This window comes from Actinia tenebrosa, unplaced genomic scaffold (genome assembly GCF_029948245.1).
Source record: "Actinia tenebrosa isolate PJP-AT-01 unplaced genomic scaffold, QUT_ActTen_1.0 PGA_scaffold0__85_contigs__length_37466705, whole genome shotgun sequence".
Classification (NCBI taxonomy): Eukaryota; Metazoa; Cnidaria; class Anthozoa; order Actiniaria; family Actiniidae; genus Actinia; species Actinia tenebrosa.
In genome coordinates, this window is record NW_028292569.1 from 22447010 (window position 1) to 22468915 (window position 21906).

Consider the following 21906-nt stretch of genomic DNA (forward strand, 5'->3'; position numbering starts at 1 on the left):
CCAGTTACTACAGACTGAATTATTAATGAGTATGAGAAATATATTTCCTTTCATCTTTGTTTTGCTTTGATCCCTGAAAAGATGGTCGCCGTATTTTCGATTAGTACTGAGTCCATTGGGGTAAGATGCAAATTCACTCGCCACAGCAGTTGTCGTTTTACTCTTTCGACTCGCCTTCGTATATAAGCAGAGATGTTTGTTTGTTCTCTATAGTGCTATGAGTGTTTCTCCGGTTTTTCTCGGTAAAGAACAACTTCTAAATTTCGATTCGTTTGTGCTCGAGTACGATAGTAATGAACTTTCATAAAGGTTAAGAAATCACTAGAGAAAAAATATCAAAAGAAAACGAACTTAACGAAACAACGCGAACTTAAGCTCTTTATGGCAGTTTGTCAGCAATCAAATCGGTGAAGACTGTGGCAAGATGGCGTCTGCAACCTACCATCACACGACAAAGCTTTGTGAAATAGAAAAGGTATGTATGTATGAATGATCATTGAATAATATACCTATCAAATACACACCAATGAACTATAACTTTATGACGTTGTTATTAGCCACGAAGTGTAAACAATACTGTAACGTAGTTTACTCGACCAATCCTTCCTAGCCTTCCTATCTTCCACATTCATTCGTCAAAGCAAAGTGAAAAAATATCTAGCAAAGTTGATTTTCATTGACACTTTATTTACATTACAATATATAGATTGCATAGCTAAGATTCAGCGAAGGTTCATTCACAAGCAAGGTGAATTCGAAGAATAACTTGTTGAGATGGTTGATATGGTTTTGCTGTCCAAGATCGTGTTTTTTGTTCTACTGTGCAAAGTCTTCAAGGGACATTCTGGTAAAGTTTGACAATCTAGATTCATTTAGTTAATCGTAGTCAGTTCAATTCTTTTTAATTTTTTTTTTTTTTTTTTTTTACAAGCGGAAACTTGGATACAACATTTTTTATGTATAGCTAGCGCTGATAAAACGATTTCTTTACATTTGTCCTTGATATGTTGTACTTGTGGTCGTCCTTGTGGTTGACCTTGTAAAATCATTTTTATTTAAAGGGCCACTTGGACGAAAATCGTTCCAAATTTAAAACTCTTTCATTCGAGCTGGAACTTTGCTGAAATAATCTTGAATACATTAAGAACCACCCACTGGAATATCTTTCTAATATTCGAAAGGAAAGGGCCAAAATTTTACGATTTATTTTCGTCCGCCATTAATTTCTTTGACTCACAGAATTCGGCTCAAGAAGACTGGCACGAGTACTTATGACGTCATTTACTCAACCCAAACCAAAACATTGGTGGGTAATGTATGTGCCATGTTCGTAAAACTCGGTTTATTTGGTTTATTCAGAAAATATATAATGTTTCATTCGGTTTCCTAACTACTATATGACCAAACAATGTCTAGGCGCAGAAATTTTTTACTTTCAATAATACTGTCGATCATAATTCGAAAATTTCAATACATCTCGGCACGCCAAGAATCACAACAAAGTAGGACGCATGGACGAGATTCTAGCGGTTCCATCGCGCGAAGTGACTGAGATATTCGGGATTTATTCGAATCATTTTAAGGATAACAACTTTTCAAGGTATATTTACATACAAGGGCAAAGAGCAACCCCACAATTTGGGTCCGCGAGACATCCGACACAATGAAAGAAAAATCTACGAGCTGAGTGACAGACGCCGCTATCGCGCGAGTAATAAATAAGAAACCTTTGACATGTTCTTTTACAAAGATAATATTAGATAATCGTATGTTTGTACCTATTCAATGCATAATAAACATTTTGAAGCAAATAATAACCGTCCTGTAGTAAATCAGCTAGGAGAATTACGAGCTCGCATTCTAAATTATTCGGCACATAGATCTAAGTATATTGTCACAAATCTTTATATCACAACGCAGAATTCATAACATCAATCACTATTAGATTACATTGAAACTTCAAATTTAAGATCTTTATATCATGGACAGTATGTAGCAAATACAAATAATGAAATGAACGTAAGGAATTTTTATGAAAACCTCTTCCCAAGCAATTCTTCTTCTTCTAGTTCGGCTTCATCTTCATACATTATAACTTATGGTTCTAACTCTTCAGGATTGACAAAGCGAGCGTCCAAAGGAGTTTCCATTATATTTGAAGAGGTATCAAAGGTTTAAAAAAAGTCTGTTTAGAGATTCTTTTCACGATAACGCGTTTAAAACATCAAATAAACTTCAGGTGATTTAACAAGAAATGTATGGTTAAAACGACGCTAACATGACGGTGTTGAGTAAATGACGTCACAGCGTAAAACTGCTGTACATAATGACTCGTTGGCCGTGACACAAAGAAATTAATGGCGGACGAAAATAAATCGTAAAATTTTGGGCCTTCCCTTTCGAATATTAGAAAGATATTTCAGTGAGTGGTTCTAAATGTGTTCAAGATTATTTCAGCAAAGTTCCAGCTCGAATGAAAGAGTTTTAATTTTGGAACGATTTTCGTCCAAGTGGCCCTTTAAGTGTCTAGTCGTTCTAGCGCTTTCGCACTAATTGGGGACACTTTTCACTCACACGCACTATCACTACATTAAATTTTCTATGCACACAACACTCAACTCTTGTAGTTGTCCTTGTGGTTGACCTTGCCCTCGTAGTTGTTCTTGTGGTTGTCCTTTTGGATGTCCTTGTCCTTGTGGTCGTCCTTGTCCTTGTCCTTGTCCCCGTCCCTGTCCTTGTGCATGGTTGTCCTTGTGGTCGTCCTTGTCCTTGTCCTCGTGGTTGTCCTTGTCCTTGTCCTTGTCCCCGTCCCCGTCCTCGTCCTTGTGCATGGTTGTCCTTGTGGTTGACCTTGTAGTTGTCCTTTTGGATGTCCTTGTCCTTGTGGCTGTCCTCGTCCTTGTCCTTGTGGTTCTCCCTGTCCTTGTCCCCGTCCTTGTCCCCGTCCTTGTCCTTGTGGTTGTCCTTTTGGATGACCTTGTCCTTGGAAATTGTCTTTAATATTGATCAATATATGTAGCTTCTTTAGCTTTGCGCATTATTTCAGCATCATCTGAAAAACTATCTATCACGTCTGTGAAGTCCATCACAAGAACCATCGGACAAGACGTCGTTTTTATGTGGAACATCACAAATGGCAGATTCCTTGAGATCCGTTTTGGCCTGCTAGAAGATGGTCAACTAAAGCCGCAGCTCGCTTACATGTCACACGGCTACGGCCCAGTGTTTGGTAGTGATTTGGATACCAGTGTTTTGAGATACAGAGGAAGGTTAAGCTGGGTTGGTGATTTGAGTGTAGGACATGCTTGGTTCAAGATAGTGAATTTAACCTTCCAGGATACAAGAACCTATGTTGCAGCGATACAAGAATTAGGGACCGACATGCTGATCACGTCATCGATAGCACTGACAGTTAAAGGTAAATATTGCAGTTTGTTAATCACGTGTTATTCTCTTGAGAATAACATTCTTTGTTTGAGTTACACCCTGCATATTGGTTCATGGAGAAAATCGTTTGCGCGTGCATGCATTTGAGTACGTTCTCCAAAAATTCAAACTTCTTTTAGTATGGAAATAAAAGAATATTGACGTTTTGGACTAATTTGCATACAGACTTCGAGCATGCGCAGACGTTTTTAACTCGAATCCATATAAGACATATTTTCTTCATTAATTTTATTTCTTCATTTTTTTCCCTTCCTCTCCTTAATATTTATCCTTTCCTCTCGTTTCTTTCCTTTTCGTTTTACTTATAAATACTAGGATCTGCCCGATTTACTCGGGTCCCACCAAAGCTACTACGCATGCGTGCTGGTAAAAGTGCCAAGCTTGTATGGGACTATCACGTGGTTGCGAAAGAAAAGGAATTCAGCGACATCTCACCAATATGGAGTCACTATACCAGTAACCACGGCAACCAACGCATAGCATTTGAGCACAGGTACCAAGGCACGTGGGTATGGACCATCAGTAGTGAGTGCCCAGCGAGGTTATTGCACCCGACTCGTGTTAGGAAAGAGGCCACTGCTACTCTGGTAATATCCAATGTCACCAACGCAGATAATGGGGTATATGAATGTAGTCTGATGTTGAAGACAGGGCTTGCTATCGTCAGTAAAGTTAAGCTTGTTGTTACAGGTAATGGAATATAAAGGCTGGGATTTTTATGTCATCTAAAACCGTTTTTTGTATGGATGTTTTTAACTGTTGTATTGAACATTAACAGGAGGACCATCCATTGAGGCTCTAATCAGGGATGTTGAAACGGATGAACGATCCAAGATCAAAGAAGGTAGGCAAGTTTTAACTACCTCTACTACCTTTACAACTCCTGCTCCTGCTCCTGCTCCTGCTCCTGCTCCTGCTCCTGCTCCTGCTCCTGCTCCTGCTCCTGCTCCTGCTTCTACTCCTACTAGTTTAACCCTGTTTTGTTTTGCATTGTAGTACCACCGGAGTCTCCAGCCATCGTAAGCGCAAACACAGCAGACCTGTCAATCACAGTCAACTGGAGAGAACCAGAGAGCCATGGATACCCTCTGCTCATGTATTCTGTTCACATAGTAGAACTAGACCAAGCAGGACAGGAAGTGACGTCAAGTACGTATCACGTGAACGAAGACGTACATCACTACGAGGCTGGTGACATTGAAGACGGGAAAACTTACAGGTTCTACGTGACTGCGTGGAATACTCACGGGGAAAGCGTGAAGGACCACCGTAAGAGTGTGACAGTAAAAGTACAGAAACCATGATGCTTTGCGGTAGAGGTAATCACGTGACCCCAGACAACCAAATGGACTTACAACTCACCGGACAAAGATTTGGAAACAGAAAAAAAATTTTTATTTGTTTATTTTGTTTTAAATCTGCGTGCTTTTAAATGGAACATAAGCTGATTAACTGTGCTGTTTTTCTACTTTTTTTGCGGTTTGTTTAGTTTGAACAAATGACGAACATAAAAAAATATCAATAGAGAGTTTTAGATTTACGTTCACGGCAAACGTGAAACGTCAGTTGACCAGTAAAAAATTCTTTTAAATTACTGAAAAAGAATCGCAAAAAAGTCCAAGTGGTAGAAAAAAAAAGAAAGAGTATTTGCGCTTGGTGAGAAGGTTTGTAAAAGGTAAAGTAAAATACAGGAAAACTATGAAAACGTGGTCACGTTTGCCGTTTGCGGGGAGGAAAAAAAGTCAATCTAAAACTCTCTAATATCTCATAAAATCCATCTCTTTCACCACCTCTGTCCTTCGTAATTATTTTTTGTCAGTTAATAAATCGTTTTCGAAATATTCAAACACTGCTGTTTAGTTAGCTCGTTTCAGCGTCAGAATACTTTAACAATACCTATATAGAGGCTTTGCACCATCACGTGATGGCAGCCATGACAGGAGGCACAACAATAGCCTGAATCCTTTCTCATGTAAATCAGATTAGACCAGATTCAATTGTTCCTGCCTCCTGGCATGGTTGCCATCACGTGATGGTGCAAAGCCTCTATATGCGGTAAAGTAAAGAATGCACAACTTCAACAAATACAAGTCAAATGCTTTGAAATTCCACGGACTTTCATTGAGACACATTCATATTCAAAGAACGAGGCCGTAGCTCCACTTGCACAGTGGTCCGGTTTAAAAAAAGATGCTACTAGTGTGTAATATTTTTTTTTACGAGGGGAAAAATGGGTTAGTAGTCCGGACGTACAACCGCGTACTTGTGGCTATGGCCCTGAAATAACTGCAATAAACAATCGAGTATAGCCATGAAAACAGAGAAATCGAAAATGGAGTATTATATTATTATTATTATTATTATTACCATAATTATACAGCTTCTCATTAATCCCATATAGGTAACTGTCCAATTATTTTCTTGTCTTGTTGATATGGGATTAATTAGGCAGCTATATAATCAATAGGTAATGGAATTTCATGCTCCCCAATCAAGAAATAATTAGACTCGAAAAATTCCTCTGACTGCCAAATTAGACTCGGCCCTAAGGCCTCATCCAATTTTGTCAGTCCTCGGAAGTTTCCTCGTCCAATTATTTCTTAATTGGACAGCATGGAGTCTTATTACATATACTTATTATATAGACAATGGAGGCTTTGCAGCATCACTTGATAACAGCCGTGATAGGAGGCAGGAACAACTGAATCTGGTCTAATCAAATAATTCAGTTTCATGGGGGAAAACTCTATTGTTGTACATATTGTTATGGCAACCATCATGTGATGATACAAAGCCTTTATTGGAAAAACTAAAGATTCAGGGAATGGACATTCCACAGAAGAAAGTAAATGACTAACGTCAAGTGGTCCCAGCAATAGATATTTGTCTCTAGCTACTCGTGTTCAACGTTTCCCACAGTCTGGTAGTTTGTTGAAGACGAAAGTAGAGGATTCATGCTAGATTTATTACTTTCACGACGCGTTTTACGGCGTACGGAAACAACCACCACAAGAATCAAGATTGCAGCAAACGCTATGACAGCGATTGTAATCACGACTGCCGTTCCTGGCGACATTGTGTCGTCTTTTGGTCCAGTAGAAGAGGAGGAAGACTTGGTGCTCGGTTTGATTTCGTCCACTGAAGCCTTTAAATTCTCGATGGCGCCTTTGTTGATGTCTGTCTCGGCCATGAATTGCATGACGGAACTGGTAATGAGATAAAAACTATAAGAATCCCATGCATCCATGCATTCGTCCATGCATTCATTCATCCATTCATCCATCCATGCATCCATCCGTCTGTCCAACCGTCTGTCCGTCCGTCCGTCCGTCCGTCCGTCCGTCCGTCCGTCCATTCACAAAATACCTATGACAAACACATCGCCTAGCATGCACTAAAACTTACCTTTTTGTCGCTAGAATCCACTTCAAAGAGTTTGGATCTTTGAACCAAACTTTACCCGTGTCATCATTGACTATGGCCAGCGGTATCGTAATGTTATGGTTCATCTTCGGCAGTGGTCGGAACGGTGGTCGTCTGATGGTCGGAAGGCCTTGTGCTGACAGCGAATTGGCTTTCACACAGTAGTTGATCTCACAGTCCTCGTCTATGATGGCCAAGTGTTGGGAGTACCCCGTAGGACAGCGCTTGGGCCAGCTAGAGGAGCCAGCACTGTATAAAGCGCGTTCTAGTCCTACTTTCGACACAAAATGGTATTATGTAAGACTTCTTAATAATAATAATAATAATAATAATAATAATAATAATAATAATAATATAGTATTATGTAAGACTTAATAATAAAAATAATAATAATAAAAATAATAATAATAAAAATAATAATGATGCACTTCATGTAACTCACTTGAGGTAATTTAATCAATTATTCGTCCCTCATAAATTTTGAAAACAACGTAATGAACTTCAACCCAAAAGCGCCAAAACTTGCATTCTCTATTCCAAAGAATTTAGAGTTTAAAGCCACGAGAATTGGGCCCCGTCCACACGTATATGAAAATTTTTGTATCTGCAAATTATTTTTTGCGGATACGAAAATGTTTGCGTCCACACGCAGCGTATTCGAATCGTTTTCACCGTCCACACGTATCCGTTTTCGTAAAATTTGCGGATACGGACACAAAAATTTGCGGACACGTGTGGACACAACCTCTATCCGTAAAAAAATTTGCGGATACAAACATTTCCCGATACGTGTAGACGGGACATTAGAACTAAATTTCATAAAGATATATTTGTATATAAGTTTGATTTCTCTTTCAAAAAAAAAAAATAAATAAAAATAAAAAATAAAAATAAAAATAAAAATAAAAAAAAAAAATGAAAGAAAGATGCAACTGAAGTAAGAATTCCAACATTTTTGTGGATTTAACGTTACTAACAGAGATATGAATGTATTCATCCATATGAATTTTCAAACCGCTTAAAGAGCTTCAACTAACCCACAGTGTCAAAATTCAGGATTTTCTCACTTCAAAGAGTTTATAAAATTGAATTAGAAATAAAACTATCCTTATAAAACTAGTTTGTAGAATAGTTTAAACTGCAATATCGAACAAGAAAAAAATGTCAGAAGTAAGAATTCAACGTCAATCACTTTTAAACCCGCTTCAACAAGTCAAAATGAAAAAAATCCCATACCTTGTCCACTTGCTGGTGCAGTAGTCTTTTTAAAAGCCAGAGGGTTGCCAGCACTACAGCTGAAGAATCCAGCGAACCGTAAAGAATATTGAGCAGCCAGTTCGTAGTCGTCACTGATACACACGTACATCCCTTCAGGGCCGAACCGCTGGGGGTAGAACTTGGGAGGACAACTGGCGGTCCCTGTGACTGGGTTCATCGCTATCTTGGTGTATAAACCACCGAACAAGTAACCTGAGTGATCCTTGACTGCACCTGAATGGAAAGTGAGAAAGATATCCTAAATGTGGGAAAAAGATCAGTAGCAAGTTGAAAAGGAAGGAAGGAAGGAAGGAAGGAAGGAAGGACACATCAGAGATCAATAATCATTATTTTTCTCTCACCTGTAGCCACGCACCAATATGTGTTATATCTTGCATAGCCACAATCGTTATGGCAACTTTTGAATATCCACCAACCATGACACTCACGGTGGCACGTGGTTGGAGTGAGACCTTGGTGGAGGAGGACAGCGTTGTATCCATCAGGACATGCGTAGTCGTTTTTCTTAGGGTTTTTCTGTTGGAATGCACCACAAGGATTGGTGCTTGGGCTACCTGTGGAAACAAGGATTAATAAGACTTAAAATTGTCAAGCTAGGTAAAATATGTGATTACGAAATCATATTTAGCATATATTATATAATTGTCACTTTCAAATGTTGTTTCAGTTTCTATTCCAGGAGTTATGGGATGGTCGTTCGATCAGTTTGGTCGGTCGGACAGTTTAGTAACTCTTTGTGTATTCATTCGGTCGGTCGGTTGGATAAGCATTTCCTGAGCTGTTCATTCAGTTAGCCAAATAGCGAGTTACAGTCGAACCTCTATTAAGCGTCCCTCTATTTAGCGGTCACCTTCGCTTTTCATACTGTATTTACTGTAAACTTGACCTCTATTAAGCGGTCACCTGATGTTTCCCCAGGGGTGACCGCTTAATAGAGGTTCGCCTGTACTTTGCTATCGCGGTCGGTAAGATATTTTGTTTTGAGATTGGCCGGAGTTAACAATGGACACTTCTTAAAAGTAACGTGGATGCAATACTAACATAGAAATAAAACACAAATCAACCTTTTTTTTGATGAAATTTGTGACATTTCTTTTGCATTTTCATTTAGCCTTGCATTTAACACACTTTTTAGAAGGGTTCATTAGCCAGTATACGTTAGCATCGATAACTGATCGACAAATGGTAACGTCCTTGTAATAATCACAAACTTAACATACATCGAGAATACAATGCTTAAGATATCTATAATACAATATGTAATTTTTCAACAGTTCAATACCTGATATGGAGCAAGTCTGATAAACACCACCAAATGTAAAGTTAGTATAAGGAGCCTTGCAGGAATGATCGTCTAGAACCGCTTGGAAGTTGAAGTTTGGTGAGCTGGCATCTGTGCAGCCCTTGATACTGTTGTGTTTATAATAAGTCTTGATGGATTTCAGCACAAATCGACTAAGGTCCAGTGCAAGAAACTCGGGAAGTTCCGGCAAGGCCTCGGGTGTGATAGCATAGTGTAGCGGATCCCCAGATCTGTCAATAGCAACTAAGTTATTTGGTAAACCATCTTCCCATTGGTTGATAGAAAAGTTGGCTCTATAGGGTGGTCCACCATAGGTGTGGATCTTTGAGTGTGCAACGTTTTTGAGATAAGTGTCCAAATCTTTTGTTTCGGTTTGGTGAGTGTACGAGGCGCTGAAGCCGAACGAGCCAAAGAAAGATGCACTCGCTGAAGCAGTGATTTTACTCTTGTCACTATTAAATGTAGCAGCGTAGGTCGATTTAACATGATCAATTTTGGCCAGAATCGCCCCAGCATCGATACTAGTCACATAGTGAGTCCCATAATCTCGTACGAGTAAGTCAGCCATGTATCGAGCCATAGCTGTGTTATTACACTGTAAATTAGCAGCGATATCGAGCAGCCTTGACTTGAAGTCTGGGTGTAACTGCATATCAGGTTGTGCTTTGACGGTGTAAAACTTGTATCTGAGCTGTACTCGAGTTGTGACTGCCTTGTCTTCCACTTGATGTTTCTTGACCGATTCGTATTCTTTTGAGAATTTCCCCCCGAGTCCAATGCCGAAAAAAGATGCATGTGCTTCTGCGTTGATAGAATTGGAAGTCATTGAAGAATAATTATTCCAGTGATCGAAAAATTCCGAATTCAAGACCACGTTGCTTTCCTTCAAGGGTACGACATAGGTGTTATCTGGGATCAAATATTTCCCATCCTCGCTCGTCAAACACTGAGAATAATTCTTCCAAACTACCATTCCCATGTTGAGATTTCTCAGATTATCCCAGCCTGTTCCGGGGAGAACCTCCATACGAAGTAAACCCTTGTTGTTTCCTTGTAGACAGTAACTTGGGTCACCAACTGGATATGTGTACTTCCAGGGTGATGGACAACTGGCAGATACATCTTTAGAACACTGTTGAACAGCCTCATCCTCTTTTCCTGCTGCAAGCCCCAGCAAAATTATGCTGATAGATATAACGACTGCTGTCTTCATGGTGCGGAAATGATATCTTGCTCTTGTAAGTTGTCTTCTTATATATACATTAAGAATAACAAACATCACATGATTGTAGTTGTGACACACACAAGTTGGAGCTCGTCACATGCTATTGTCTTCGAACAATAGCTAAAAAATGCTTGTGTAGCCGAAATTGTTATTCGCAATTTAAAGTAAAATTAACCTGCCCATAAGATCAAAGATATAGTCTGTTTAGCTGTTAAGAGATAAATATATTGAAATATCCTAGAAAATAATATTAATATTCGAAGGAAAACTCGACCTAAACTAGCCTTGATATCGTGAAGGGAAAATCCCTTCTGGTTTCCGGGTCACGACTCTATTTAATATTTTCACTTTAAGGTTTTCTTTTTCTTGGTTTCGACTGTTGATATTAAAAATATTTAAGGTTTTTTACTAGTGTTTGTGTTTTCTCATAGAATGGCGTGAGAATAATGTATTTGGACATGTTTCTTTTGTTTTCTACGTAATTAAAGTGTATATTTTGACTCTGGAATCTAATTATTGGCAGCATTGGGGGTTTCCTCTTAACAGTGGACTTTATGTACAATTCTCGAGTTTCAGCATCTGTTTGAGATTCTAGAAATACCGTTGCTCTGCGTTTGATTAAGGGAAACTGAAAATCAAGGGGACTTGTTCGGTAATGGATATTTTCCTTTCCAAAGACAACATCTGCGTACGACATGCTTCGATGCTCATTATATAGTCTCGACAGAGTGAAATTGGGCAATAGACTATCGTCAACCAACGTCTCACGTCACGGTTTCTAGTTGAGCTGGCTCATCTTACACGACTTGAAGTTGTGAAAAGCCCATCGGCACTCATCTTCAGTCGTTTCATACAAGGCTCGTAATTTAACTATTACGCATGTTCTTATACGATTTCCGAGCCCATCCCACACGGCTTACAGACTCATCTTCGGTCTTGGAATACATTATTCAGTATGCAGTATTCAGTATTCAACCTTTTTTGAAATAGCTGTATATAATCGAAATCTCAATATATATAACTATTTAATAAATTACATGCAAGTTTAGAAATATTTTAAGTGAAAACGCGGAACTCTTGAGTGACAACATAGTGGAATGGTTTGGAAACTCAATAGAACAAAGCTATTGTTTTGCGTTTGATGTTGAATCGTACCATCACGTGTTACTGACGGTGCTCAATGAACCAAAGCAAGTATGGCTGAAAATGCTCATTTCCTTAAGTTATGTTTATGTATGAACACTTTGAAAGTGAAAACTTGCATTCCATCACCAAAAACCATGCGAATAAATATTTCAGCGCAGATACAGTTAAGTTACTAGATGATAAATAAGAAAGCATTAAAAAGGGCAATTTCATTTTCAATAAACAATTAATGTTAATCATATAGGCTCCATTAACTATGTTGACATGTTTCAACTGACATGACCATTTATAGGAAATACAAAGCTGAGAGGTGGCAAGCAATCACAGCAAGATTTATAAAAACAAAGAACCTTGTATATTTTTGTTCTATTTCAGAAACGAAAACTTATTTATTTTTGTTCGACTGTTCCGTCTACGGACTGATAGCGCATTGAAGGTACAAATAGCCCATTATTGTTGCGTCTTCTTCGACGCAATACGACGGCCAGGATAATAATCAATACGACTAGCGCTATTGTGAGTATCGTTAACCATACAACACTAGAGGGAGACATTTCATCATTTCCTTTTGCAGATGAGGTCTGTGATTTCCTGCTTTCAACGGAAGCCTTTAAAGCATGGATGTCACTTACTTCCACTTCGCTTTGATCCATCAATTTCGTTACCGTCCTGAACAGAAAAAGGAAATAAGATGTGATCAGTTATCAAAATACAAGCATGCATCCCATATTTCCCATCCATTCACGTCATCCATCCATCCAGAGCGACCATCCATCCACGTCATCCATCCATCCAGAGCGACCATCCATCCACTCCATCCATCCATCCAGAGCGACCATCCATCCACGTCATCCATCCATCCAGAGCGAAAATCCATCCACGTCATCCATCCATCCAGAGCGACCATCCATCCACGTCATCCATCCATCCAGAGCGACAATCCATCCACGTCATCCATCCATCCAGAGCGAAAATCCATCCACGTCATCCATCCATCCAGAGCGACCATCCATCCACGTCATCCATCCATCCAGAGCGACCATCCATCTCCGTCATCCATCCATCCAGAGCTTTAGATATTCTAAACCCGCTGATCTGAAAAAGTGACGTAGAAGTGACGTCACGGCAAAACTGAGGTGTCATCAAGCCTGCGAAAACTAAAAACTTGCCCGCCATTGCAATAAAAACATATAATTCATTAATTATGCGTCACTGTGATCAAATGCTTATATTAGCAAAGCTGTTTCTTTTCATTTGGAGAACTGGAAATCCATAATTTTAAAAGGGAAAGTGACACATGAGTTTTGCAAATTTTCTTGATTCTGATTGGCTAGCATTTCTTTCTCAGATCAGCTGATTGTAGATACATTTATTTTCTCTCACCTGTAGCCACGCACCAATATGTGTTGTACACTGCATAACCACAATCGTTATGGCAACTTTCGAATATCCAGCCAACCATGACACTCACGGTGACACGTGGTTGGCGTGAGCCCTTGGTGAACAAGGATAGCGTTGTATCCCTCAGGGCAGGCGTAGTCATCCCTCTTAGGGTTTTTATGTTCGAATGCATAACAGGGGTTGCTGTTTGGGATTCCTGTAGTTTGAAATTTGATTCATACGATAATCATAGTTAATATTAACTATGCGATAATATATAATTTTGGGCATGACAGCATTTTATGGTGAGGCAAAAGTGAGTAAGATTGATATATTCTATTATACTTATTTCAACAAATTTAGTCAACAAAAACCTAGAAACCTGTGATCGCCTAGAATCATGGGAAATATTTCATATTCAACAAGTAAAGCTTTTGACACAAACTGCAGCAGTTGAGGATGCTCAGAGGAGGTTAACTTGTAACTGGTAGAAGATCTCAAGTCCATCAACAGTTATCAAGCGGTTGAAACATGTAAAATGTATCTACCCATAATCCTCGCCGGTCTCAGCTGTGTAGCTTTTCAGGCGTGACTAACTTTATTGAAATAAGTGTATCCAATGCAGAAAAAGAAAAAGAAGTTCGGCATTTTCAAATTCCCCTTGCTTTGTGGGGGTAACCGGCTATTTTTCTTCATTTTTATTTATTTTTGTTTCTAATTGTTTCTCATGCATTTCTTAATGTCATCAAATACATTTGCAAAACCTTGTGATTAGTTTTAATATGTGCGGACTTTCCTTCGGTTACCTCCCAATAACCGCACTGTGTTATGGGAATATGAAAATGGTCTTTATAAAAGTGCTCATAATCATCATGCATCAACCTTTGCAATACCAAAGAGATATGTTATATGTCCGCCAACATTTATTAAAATATCGAGAGAGAAAGAGAGAGAGAGAGAGAGAGAGAGAGAGAGAGAGAGAGAGAGAGAGAGAGAGAGAGAGAGAGAGAGAGAGAGAGAGAGAGAATGAAAATTGCAAATTCATGCAGAAACTGCCTGCCGACAGTTGCGTGACCTCGCACTATAAATCGTGTCCTTTCTGTAAAGAAATACATATAATTTCAAATAAATACACACAAATATACAAAATAAAATACATTTAGTACCTGATATGGAGCAAGTCTGATAAACACCACCAAATGTAAATTTAGTGTAAGGAGCCTTGCAGGAATGATCGTCTAGAACCGCTTGGAAGTTAAAGTTGGGGGAGCTGGCATCTGTGCAGCCCTTGATACTGTTGTGTTTGTAGTAGGTTTTGACCGCTGAATGTACAAACCTACTGAGCTCTAAAGAAAGACTATGGGGTAGCTCGGGAAGGGCTTGCGGTGGGATAGCATAATGTAGAGGATCCCCAGATCTGTCAATAGCAACTAAGTTATTTGATAAACCATCTTCCCATTGGTTGATTAAAAAAATTTGCTCGATAGGGTGGTCCACCATAGGTGTGGATCTTTGAGTGTGCAACGTACCTCTTGTAACCCTCTAGATTTTCGTTTGAAGACATGCTGCTAAACGAAGCATTGATTCCAAAAGATTGGAAGTGTAACACACTGGCAGCAGCAGTAATCATCTTTTTGTATGCCTGAAATGATTCTGTAAATTTCGATTCAATGTGATCAATTTTCGCCAGAATCGCCACAGCATCGATACTAGTCACAATGAGTGCGATAATCTCGTACAAGTAAGTCAGCCATGTATCGAGCCATAGCTGTGTTATTACACTGTAAATTAGCAGCGATATCGAGCAGCCTTGACTTGAAGTCTGGGTGTAACTGCATATCAGGTTGTGCTTTTACAGTGTAAAACTTGTATCGGAGCTGCACACGGGTGGTAACAGTTTTATCTTGCACTTGATGCTTTTTAATCGATTCATATTCTGAGGAAAACTTACCACCGAGCTCGAAACCCTCAATTGAACCATGGCCTTCAATGTATATAGTTTTCGCGTTTATCGTTGTACAATTATTCCAGTGTTCGAAAAGTTCCGAATTCAAGACCACGTTGCTTTCCTTCAAGGGCACGACATAGGTGTTATCTGGGATCAAGTATTTCCCATCCTCGCTCGTCAAACACTGAGAATAATTCTTCCAAACTACCATGCCCATGTTGAGATTTCTCAGATTATCCCAGCCTGTTCCGGGGAGAACCTCCATACGAAGTAAACCCTTGTTGTTTCCTTGTAGACAGTAACTTGGGTCACCAACTGGATATGTGTACTTCCATGGCGATGGACAACTGGCAGATACATCTTTTGAACACTGTTGAGAAACTTGCAAAACTGCTTCTTCCAATTTCAACAGAATGGATACCAAGCCAAGGAATGTAGCCGTGATCTTCATATTGAGCTGGGTTAATGCTTCAATATCAAGCGAATACTTGCCTGATTATATTATATGTATAGGCGTTCGCTTCCTTCTCACAACAACATAAACATCATGGGAAAATCAGATGATTGGTTAAGATTGGTTTAAGAATTCCGTCGTTACTCTAATTCCAAGAATAACATACAAATAGATTATTTTGTCCATTGAATTCTTTTGATACTTTATAAAAATAAAGAAATGTATTGCATTGTTGTTGCTTCTTCTCAAACTTTCGTCGACTTTTTGCGAAGGCGCTGCCGAATATTTTTATTAACGAAAGTGATTGGCTGAGACGGTCTGATTACCGAGTAGAGAGAATATGGAGTCTTATAACCAAATAAATTCTATTTTTTCAAGCTTAATTATCCTGTACATGCCTATTTTAAAAAAGAAATAAAACGTTTCCTTCTAAATAGCCTGATATAAACACTTGGGAAAGTTTGGGAGAAATCTCGAGCTCTGTATAAAACCTCGTCTATAATCGACGGCTCAAATTAACACACTAGCCCTCAACTTCTCCCAAATGTCATAAACGTGAAAAACGTTCTTTAATTTGTTATTCAAATTGCATCTATTGCTGGAACACAACAATATGTTACAAGTGCTAGTAGTAAGCCGTCTGACACAGTATAATCATATTTGTTGGTATATTATCAATCACATCATTTCAGTCTGTTATGAAGACAACAGTTGTTTTCTCTCTCAGTATAATTTTGCTGGGGCTTGTAGCAGGAAAAGAGGATGAGTCTGCTCAACAGTGTTCTAAAGATGTACCTGCCAGCTGTCCATCGCCCTGGAAGTACACATATCCAGTTGGTGACCCAAGTTACTGTCTACAAGGAAACAACAAGGGTTTACTTCGCATGGAGGTTCTCCCTGGAACAGGCTGGGATAATCTGAGAAATCTCAACATGGGAATGGTAGTTTGGAAGAATTATTCTCAGTGTTTGACGAGCGAGGATGGGAAATATTTGATCCCAGATAACACCTATGTCGTGCCCTTGAAGGAAAGCAACGTTGTCTTGAATTCGGAACTTTTCGATCACTGGAATAATTATTCTTCAATGACTTCCAATTCTATCAACGCGGAAGGTCATTATACAACTGATTCTGGCTACACACTCGGGGGAAAATTTTCAGCAGAATTTGAATCGGTCAAGAAACATCAAGTGGAAGACAAGGCAGTCACGACTCGCGTACAGCTCAGATACAAGTTTTACACCGTCAAAGCACAACCTGATATGCAGTTACACCCAGACTTCAAGTCAAGGCTGCTCGATATCGCTGCTAATTTACAGTGTAATAACACAGCTATGGCTCGATACATGGCTGACTTACTCGTACGAGATTATGGGACTCACTATGTGACTAGTATCGATGCTGGGGCGATTCTGGCGAAAATTGATCATGTTAAATCAACCTACGCTGCTACATTTAATAGTGACAAGAGTAAAATCACTGCCTCAGCGAGTGCATCTTTCTTTGGTTCGTTCGGCTTCGGCGCCTCGTACACTCACCGAACCGAAACAAAAGATTTGGACACTTATCTCAAAAACGTTGCACACTCAAAGATCCACACCTATGGTGGACCACCCTATCGAGCCAACTTTTCTATCAACCAATGGGAAGATGGTTTACCAAATAACTTAGTTGCTATTGACAGATCTGGGGATCCGCTACACTATGCTGTCACACCCGAGGCCTTGCCGGAACTTCCCGAGTTTCTTGCACTGGATCTTAGTCGATTTGTGCTGAAATCCATCAAGAGTTATTACAAACACAACAGTATCAAGGGCTGCACAGATGCCAGCTCACCAAACTTCAACTTCCAAGCGGTTCTAGACGATCATTCTTGCAAGGCTCCTTCCACTAACTTTACCTTTGGCGGCGTTTATCAGACTTGCTCCGAAGTATCTGGTATTTTAGAATAGCAGTAGTAGCAATATGATTGTGTTTCTAGATTTGACTTACCAGAAAAGTGGACTGACTCAATCGACTGAAGGATTGACTGCAAATATTTTTGGACTGAATAAGACGGACTTATTAATCGACCAAATAATTTTCGGTTGAGTAGTTTAAGCCGATATCGGTTTGCTACGACCAACAATGCTAAACAAACCGAGAGAACTGACAGACCGATAGGCCATGACTCCATCGAATCACATAACGTAAAGACAAACCGACCGTATACTAAATGACTACCTGACGTTTTCACTTTTTCAAGTGAATAAAGTGCTTACCAGGCAACAGTTGATCAACCGAATGATTGCCTGACTCCCAGTTGATTCACATGTAAAAAACAAATTCTTATTACCACAGGAAGCCCAAGAAGCGACGCTTGTGATGCATTTCGACAGAAAAACCCTAAGAAGAACGGCTACGCATGTCCTAATGGATACGACGCCGTCCTCATTCACCAGGGACTCACACCAACCACGTGCCACTGGAAATGCAAATCATGGTGGATATTGATATTGAGTTGCCATAACAAATGTGGTTATGCAAGATATGACACATATTGGTGCGTGGCTACAGGTGAGAGAAAAATAATGATTATTGATCTCCTGATGTGTCCTTCCTTCCTTCCTTCCTTTCTTCCTTGTAAAAAATATTTCGAAGCTAACGCCTTTGTCTCTATTTTCTGATCTATACATACATCAAGTCATCTCTTCCAATCCATCCAATCTCATCTCATCGCATCCCATTCATCTATTTTTCCATCCCATCCCATCCATCAAATCAAATCAAATCCATACCACCCTTCTATTCCTGCCACTCATCAATCCCATCCGTCTATCACATTCATTCAACCATTGATTCATTTCTTCAGCTCCTCCCCCTCCCCCTCCCCTCCTCTCTGTTACTCTCTCTCTGTCTATTTTTTCCTCTTTCTCTCTCTCTTTCTCTCTAGATCTGTCTCCCCCCCCCCCCCCAACAACATCCATCGGGTCAATCGTCTGCGCAGCACAACAAAGCTTTGAAGGCAACTTGGGGAAATAACTTCAACGTCTTTAATAGCTACTTAATTTGCACTAAATATTTCGCGTAATCATACTCGCTTCACCTCGTTTCTCCTTCCAGGTGCAGTAAAAGATCACTCAGGTTACTTGTTCGGTGGTTTATACACCAAGATAGCGATGAACCCAGTCACAGGGACCGCCAGTTGTCCTCCCAAGTTCTACCCCCAGCGGTTCGGCCCTGAAGGGATGTACGTGTGTATCAGTGACGACTACGAACTGGCTGCTCAATATTCTTTACCGTTTGCTGGATTCTTCAGCTGTAGTGCTGGCAACCCTCTGGCTTTTAGGAAGACTGCAGCACTAGCAAGTGGACTAGGTATGCATTAAATTTTTTTCTTCGTTGTTCAAGTTTAAAATTTCCGTTAAGGTCGAGTCTAATCCCAGACCTGCCACAATTTTTAAGTACCGTTTTAACTTGTATGGTAACCCCCTTCTTTGACTCTTTTAGGGATTTTTTTCGGTTCCTCTTCTAACAGCTAATATAATTTCTGTTTTGTGAAGTAGGACTAGAACGCGCTTTATACAGTGCTGGCTCCTCTAGCTGGCCCAAGCGCTGTCCTACGGGGTACTCCCAACACTTGGCCATCATAGACGAGGACTGTGAGATCAACTATTGTGTGAAAGCCAATTTCCTGTCACTTCCGACCATCAAACGACCACCGTTCCAATCATCGCCCAGGATGAACCATAACATTACGATACCGCTGGCCATAGTCAATGATGTCGCGGGTAAAGTGTGGTTCAAAGATCCAAACTCTTTGAAGTGGATTTTGGCGACAAAAAGGTAGGGTTGAACACGAAGCGAAGCTAAGAGATTAGTCATAAGTATTTAATTTGTAGATGATGGGGTAAGTTGGTGGCGGAAGTGTGCACGGACGGACGTATAAAGTAATGATGATGTTGCTGTAATGATAGTGGTTGTGGTGGTCATAATATTCAAATCTGATAGGGGTGGGGTTCCAGAAACACTCTTGGCTGTATATTTTATGAATTTAAAGAAGAAATATAATTCTAATTAATTTTTATTCTAATGCTTAGCGTAAAGAACATAGATGGGTGGGTGGAGGGATGGAGGGATGGAGGGATGGAGGGATGGAGGGATGGAGGGATGAAAAGATAGATGAATAGGATTCATATAATTCCTATCTCATTTTCAGTACCGTGATAAAATTCATGGCCGAGACAAACGTCAAGAAAGGCGCCCTCGAGAGTTTAAAGGCCTCAGTGGTAGAAACCAAACCTACCTCTTCTACTAGGCTAAAAGACGACACACTCTCGCCAGGAATGGCAGTCCTGATTACAATTGGTGTCATAGGGGTTGCTGCAATATTGATTCTTGTGTTAGTAGTTACAATGCGCCGAAAAACGCGTTATAATGGAAGCAACAATCCAAAAATGGATCCCTTACTTTCTTCTTCAACAAACTACCAGACTGTGGAAAACGATGAACACGAATAGAGATTAATCCACTTTTGTTTTAGATTTAATCTAGTTATGTATATTACCAGTATCTTCAAGGGAGCCGGACTGACGGTGTATAGGGGGAAGAGCGAGGCTTTCAGTCTGCACCATCGCCTGATGGGTACCGGCGGTGGCGGTCGATCGAGGCGTCGCGGTCCTCCCAACTGGCACAATCGTGTGACAAATGAAGAAGTATAATCTTCGATCTATATCCATAATAAATAATCCTTTCCATTATTTTATTTATATTCATTAGTATTATTTTTTGTTTATCCATCTCCAGTTATAGCTTTTATTATATCTTAGGCTTAGTTGATTATGTATTATAGATATTTCATCTTACTTTATGCACATATGCAATGCGCTTTGATCATAATCACGTGTGAAAAAACGCGCAATACAAGTAATAAACTATTATTATTAATATTATTATTATTATCATTATCATTATTATTATTATTATTGTTATTATCACTATTATTTATATCATTATTATTATTATTATTATCATTATTATTATTATTATTATTATTGTTATTATCACTATTATTAATATCATTATTATTATTATTATCATTATTATTATTATTATTATTATTATTATTATTGTTATTATCACTATTATTAATATCATTATTATTATTATTATTATTATTATTATTATTGATATTGTAAAATCATTGCGGGTTCAAATTCTGGGCTTATGTAAGTTATATGAATATAATACTTAGTAGTTCATCAATTATAGAAGACAACATTGCTTACATTAGAAAGAGTATATCAAAATTGAATGATAAGAGCAAGCAAGCAAGCAAGCAAGCAAGCAAGCAAGCAAGCAAGCAAGCAAGCAAGCAAGCAAGCAAGCAAGCAAGCAAGCAAGCAAGCATCACCGTCATCAAAACCACTGACATCAGTAATTGTGAAATGCTCAATGCCACTTGGTGGCGAGTACAGAATTTAAAACTACGCCTACAGTCCTCTTTGTTTTTTCACAGCATCCCAGAACCTGATTATGCTCTTCCATGCATCATCAACAAATTTCATAGAGTGATTGTGAAATGCTCAATGCCACTTGGTGGCGAATACAGAATTTAAAACTACGCCTACAGTCCTCTTTGTTTTTTCACAGCATCCCAGAACCTGATTATGCTCTTCCATGCATCATCAACAAATTTCATAGAGTGATTGTGAAATGCTCAATGCCACTTGGTGGCGAATACAGAATTTAAAACTACGCCTACAGTCCTCTTTGTTTTTTCACAGCATCCCAGAACCTGATTATGCTCTTCCATGCCTGTGTAAAGATCATCGAAGCAAAGCAACCTTGACACGACCTCAAGCTGTTTACGGATATAGCTATAAAGTTATATTAAATGCAATCAGTACGTTTAAAGACCAATACCCTTGTTTCCTACTGGGGGCACCCTGCTAGAAATTATGCTTGCTTTATTGTATATGAATTACTTCAACTTCATCTTCAATTTGAATTTTATTCACACTTGAAATAATGATAATGATAATAAATTCAAGAACGTGGAATGCATATTTACAAAAGCAAAGCCTTAAGAGACGGAAAAAATATTTTAAAGTAAACGATGTAAATTATGTATCGTAGATATGTAGAGTGGACCACCCCTATAAACCGAACGGGGTATTTATAAGCAATCGATATTCTGGCATAAAGGCAAAATGCTTCAGGATTTAAGACCAGTCTTATTACAAAGAAGGAAAATGCCATTTTGAAATACTGTTATACAATACAATGCATGTGTTGTGAACCAGAAAGAATTCTATTGTTCA

The 21906-nt window shown here is 39.2% G+C and overlaps 4 protein-coding genes across 7 annotated transcripts; 2 read left to right on the forward strand and 2 right to left on the reverse strand.

The window, feature by feature from the left end:
* The first annotated feature begins 113 nt into the window (after nucleotides 1-113).
* LOC116307504 (uncharacterized) lies at nucleotides 114-5294 on the forward strand. Its single transcript, XM_031717776.2, has 5 exons — nucleotides 114-847; nucleotides 3047-3418; nucleotides 3763-4137; nucleotides 4226-4291; nucleotides 4444-5294. Exons 1-5 carry the CDS (start codon nucleotides 775-777, stop codon nucleotides 4749-4751), a joined length of 1194 nt encoding a protein of 397 aa, XP_031573636.2. The 5' UTR covers nucleotides 114-774; the 3' UTR covers nucleotides 4752-5294.
* Nucleotides 5295-6250: 956 nt separating this feature from the next.
* On the reverse strand, nucleotides 6251-10692 carry LOC116307500 (macrophage-expressed gene 1 protein). 2 transcript variants are annotated; one of them, XM_031717771.2, is made up of 5 exons: nucleotides 9431-10692; nucleotides 8490-8702; nucleotides 8107-8361; nucleotides 6853-7141; nucleotides 6251-6653 (listed from the first exon to the last, which is right to left on the reverse strand). In XM_031717771.2, the coding sequence occupies exons 1-5, from the start codon at nucleotides 10662-10664 to the stop codon at nucleotides 6341-6343; spliced, it is 2304 nt and encodes a 767-aa protein (XP_031573631.2). In that variant the 5' UTR covers nucleotides 10665-10692; the 3' UTR covers nucleotides 6251-6340. The 2 variants fall into 2 exon arrangements, with proteins under 2 accessions (XP_031573631.2, XP_031573630.2); XM_031717770.2 differs by having other exon boundaries at nucleotides 6853-7144.
* Nucleotides 10693-11722: 1030 nt separating this feature from the next.
* On the reverse strand, nucleotides 11723-15778 carry LOC148913854 (macrophage-expressed gene 1 protein-like). Of its 2 annotated transcripts, none has more exons than XM_089025905.1 (3): nucleotides 14369-15778; nucleotides 13206-13419; nucleotides 11723-12491 (listed from the first exon to the last, which is right to left on the reverse strand). In XM_089025905.1, the coding sequence occupies exons 1-2, from the start codon at nucleotides 14700-14702 to the stop codon at nucleotides 13253-13255; spliced, it is 501 nt and encodes a 166-aa protein (XP_088882031.1). In that variant the 5' UTR covers nucleotides 14703-15778; the 3' UTR covers nucleotides 11723-12491; nucleotides 13206-13252. Both variants share the same exon structure in this region; 1 of them encodes a protein (XP_088882031.1).
* A 461-nt stretch (nucleotides 15779-16239) lies between these two features.
* Nucleotides 16240-20530, forward strand: LOC116307502 (macrophage-expressed gene 1 protein). Of its 2 annotated transcripts, none has more exons than XM_031717773.2 (5): nucleotides 16240-17542; nucleotides 17945-18160; nucleotides 18707-18961; nucleotides 19147-19429; nucleotides 19803-20530. In XM_031717773.2, the coding sequence occupies exons 1-5, from the start codon at nucleotides 16303-16305 to the stop codon at nucleotides 20101-20103; spliced, it is 2295 nt and encodes a 764-aa protein (XP_031573633.2). In that variant the 5' UTR covers nucleotides 16240-16302; the 3' UTR covers nucleotides 20104-20530. The 2 variants fall into 2 exon arrangements, with proteins under 2 accessions (XP_031573633.2, XP_031573634.2); XM_031717774.2 differs by having other exon boundaries at nucleotides 19150-19429.
* The last annotated feature ends 1376 nt before the right edge of the window (nucleotides 20531-21906 follow it).

What these genes read in the sequence shown, in the direction of transcription:
- LOC116307504 (XM_031717776.2), top strand. Translation starts at nt 775, where the DNA reads ATGGTTGATATGGTTTTGCTGTCCAAGATCGTGTTTTTTGTTCTACTG. An exon ending in GATAGCACTGACAGTTAAAG is followed by an intron (nt 3,419 to 3,762) that starts GTAAATATTGCA and finishes TATAAATACTAG; the next exon opens with GATCTGCCCGATTTACTCGG. An exon ending in AGTTAAGCTTGTTGTTACAG is followed by an intron (nt 4,138 to 4,225) that starts GTAATGGAATAT and finishes GAACATTAACAG; the next exon opens with GAGGACCATCCATTGAGGCT.
- LOC116307500 (XM_031717770.2), bottom strand. Translation starts at nt 10,664, where the DNA reads ATGAAGACAGCAGTCGTTATATCTATCAGCATAATTTTGCTGGGGCTT. An exon ending in TCAGACTTGCTCCATATCAG is followed by an intron (nt 8,703 to 9,430) that starts GTATTGAACTGT and finishes TTGTTTCCACAG; the next exon opens with GTAGCCCAAGCACCAATCCT. An exon ending in TGCACCAGCAAGTGGACAAG is followed by an intron (nt 7,145 to 8,106) that starts GTATGGGATTTT and finishes TTGTGTCGAAAG; the next exon opens with TAGGACTAGAACGCGCTTTA.
- LOC148913854 (XM_089025905.1), bottom strand. Translation starts at nt 14,702, where the DNA reads ATGGTGGACCACCCTATCGAGCAAATTTTTTTAATCAACCAATGGGAA. An exon ending in TCAGACTTGCTCCATATCAG is followed by an intron (nt 13,420 to 14,368) that starts GTACTAAATGTA and finishes TTCAAACTACAG; the next exon opens with GAATCCCAAACAGCAACCCC.
- LOC116307502 (XM_031717773.2), top strand. Translation starts at nt 16,303, where the DNA reads ATGAAGACAACAGTTGTTTTCTCTCTCAGTATAATTTTGCTGGGGCTT. An exon ending in GACTTGCTCCGAAGTATCTG is followed by an intron (nt 17,543 to 17,944) that starts GTATTTTAGAAT and finishes TTATTACCACAG; the next exon opens with GAAGCCCAAGAAGCGACGCT. An exon ending in AGCACTAGCAAGTGGACTAG is followed by an intron (nt 18,962 to 19,146) that starts GTATGCATTAAA and finishes TGTTTTGTGAAG; the next exon opens with TAGGACTAGAACGCGCTTTA.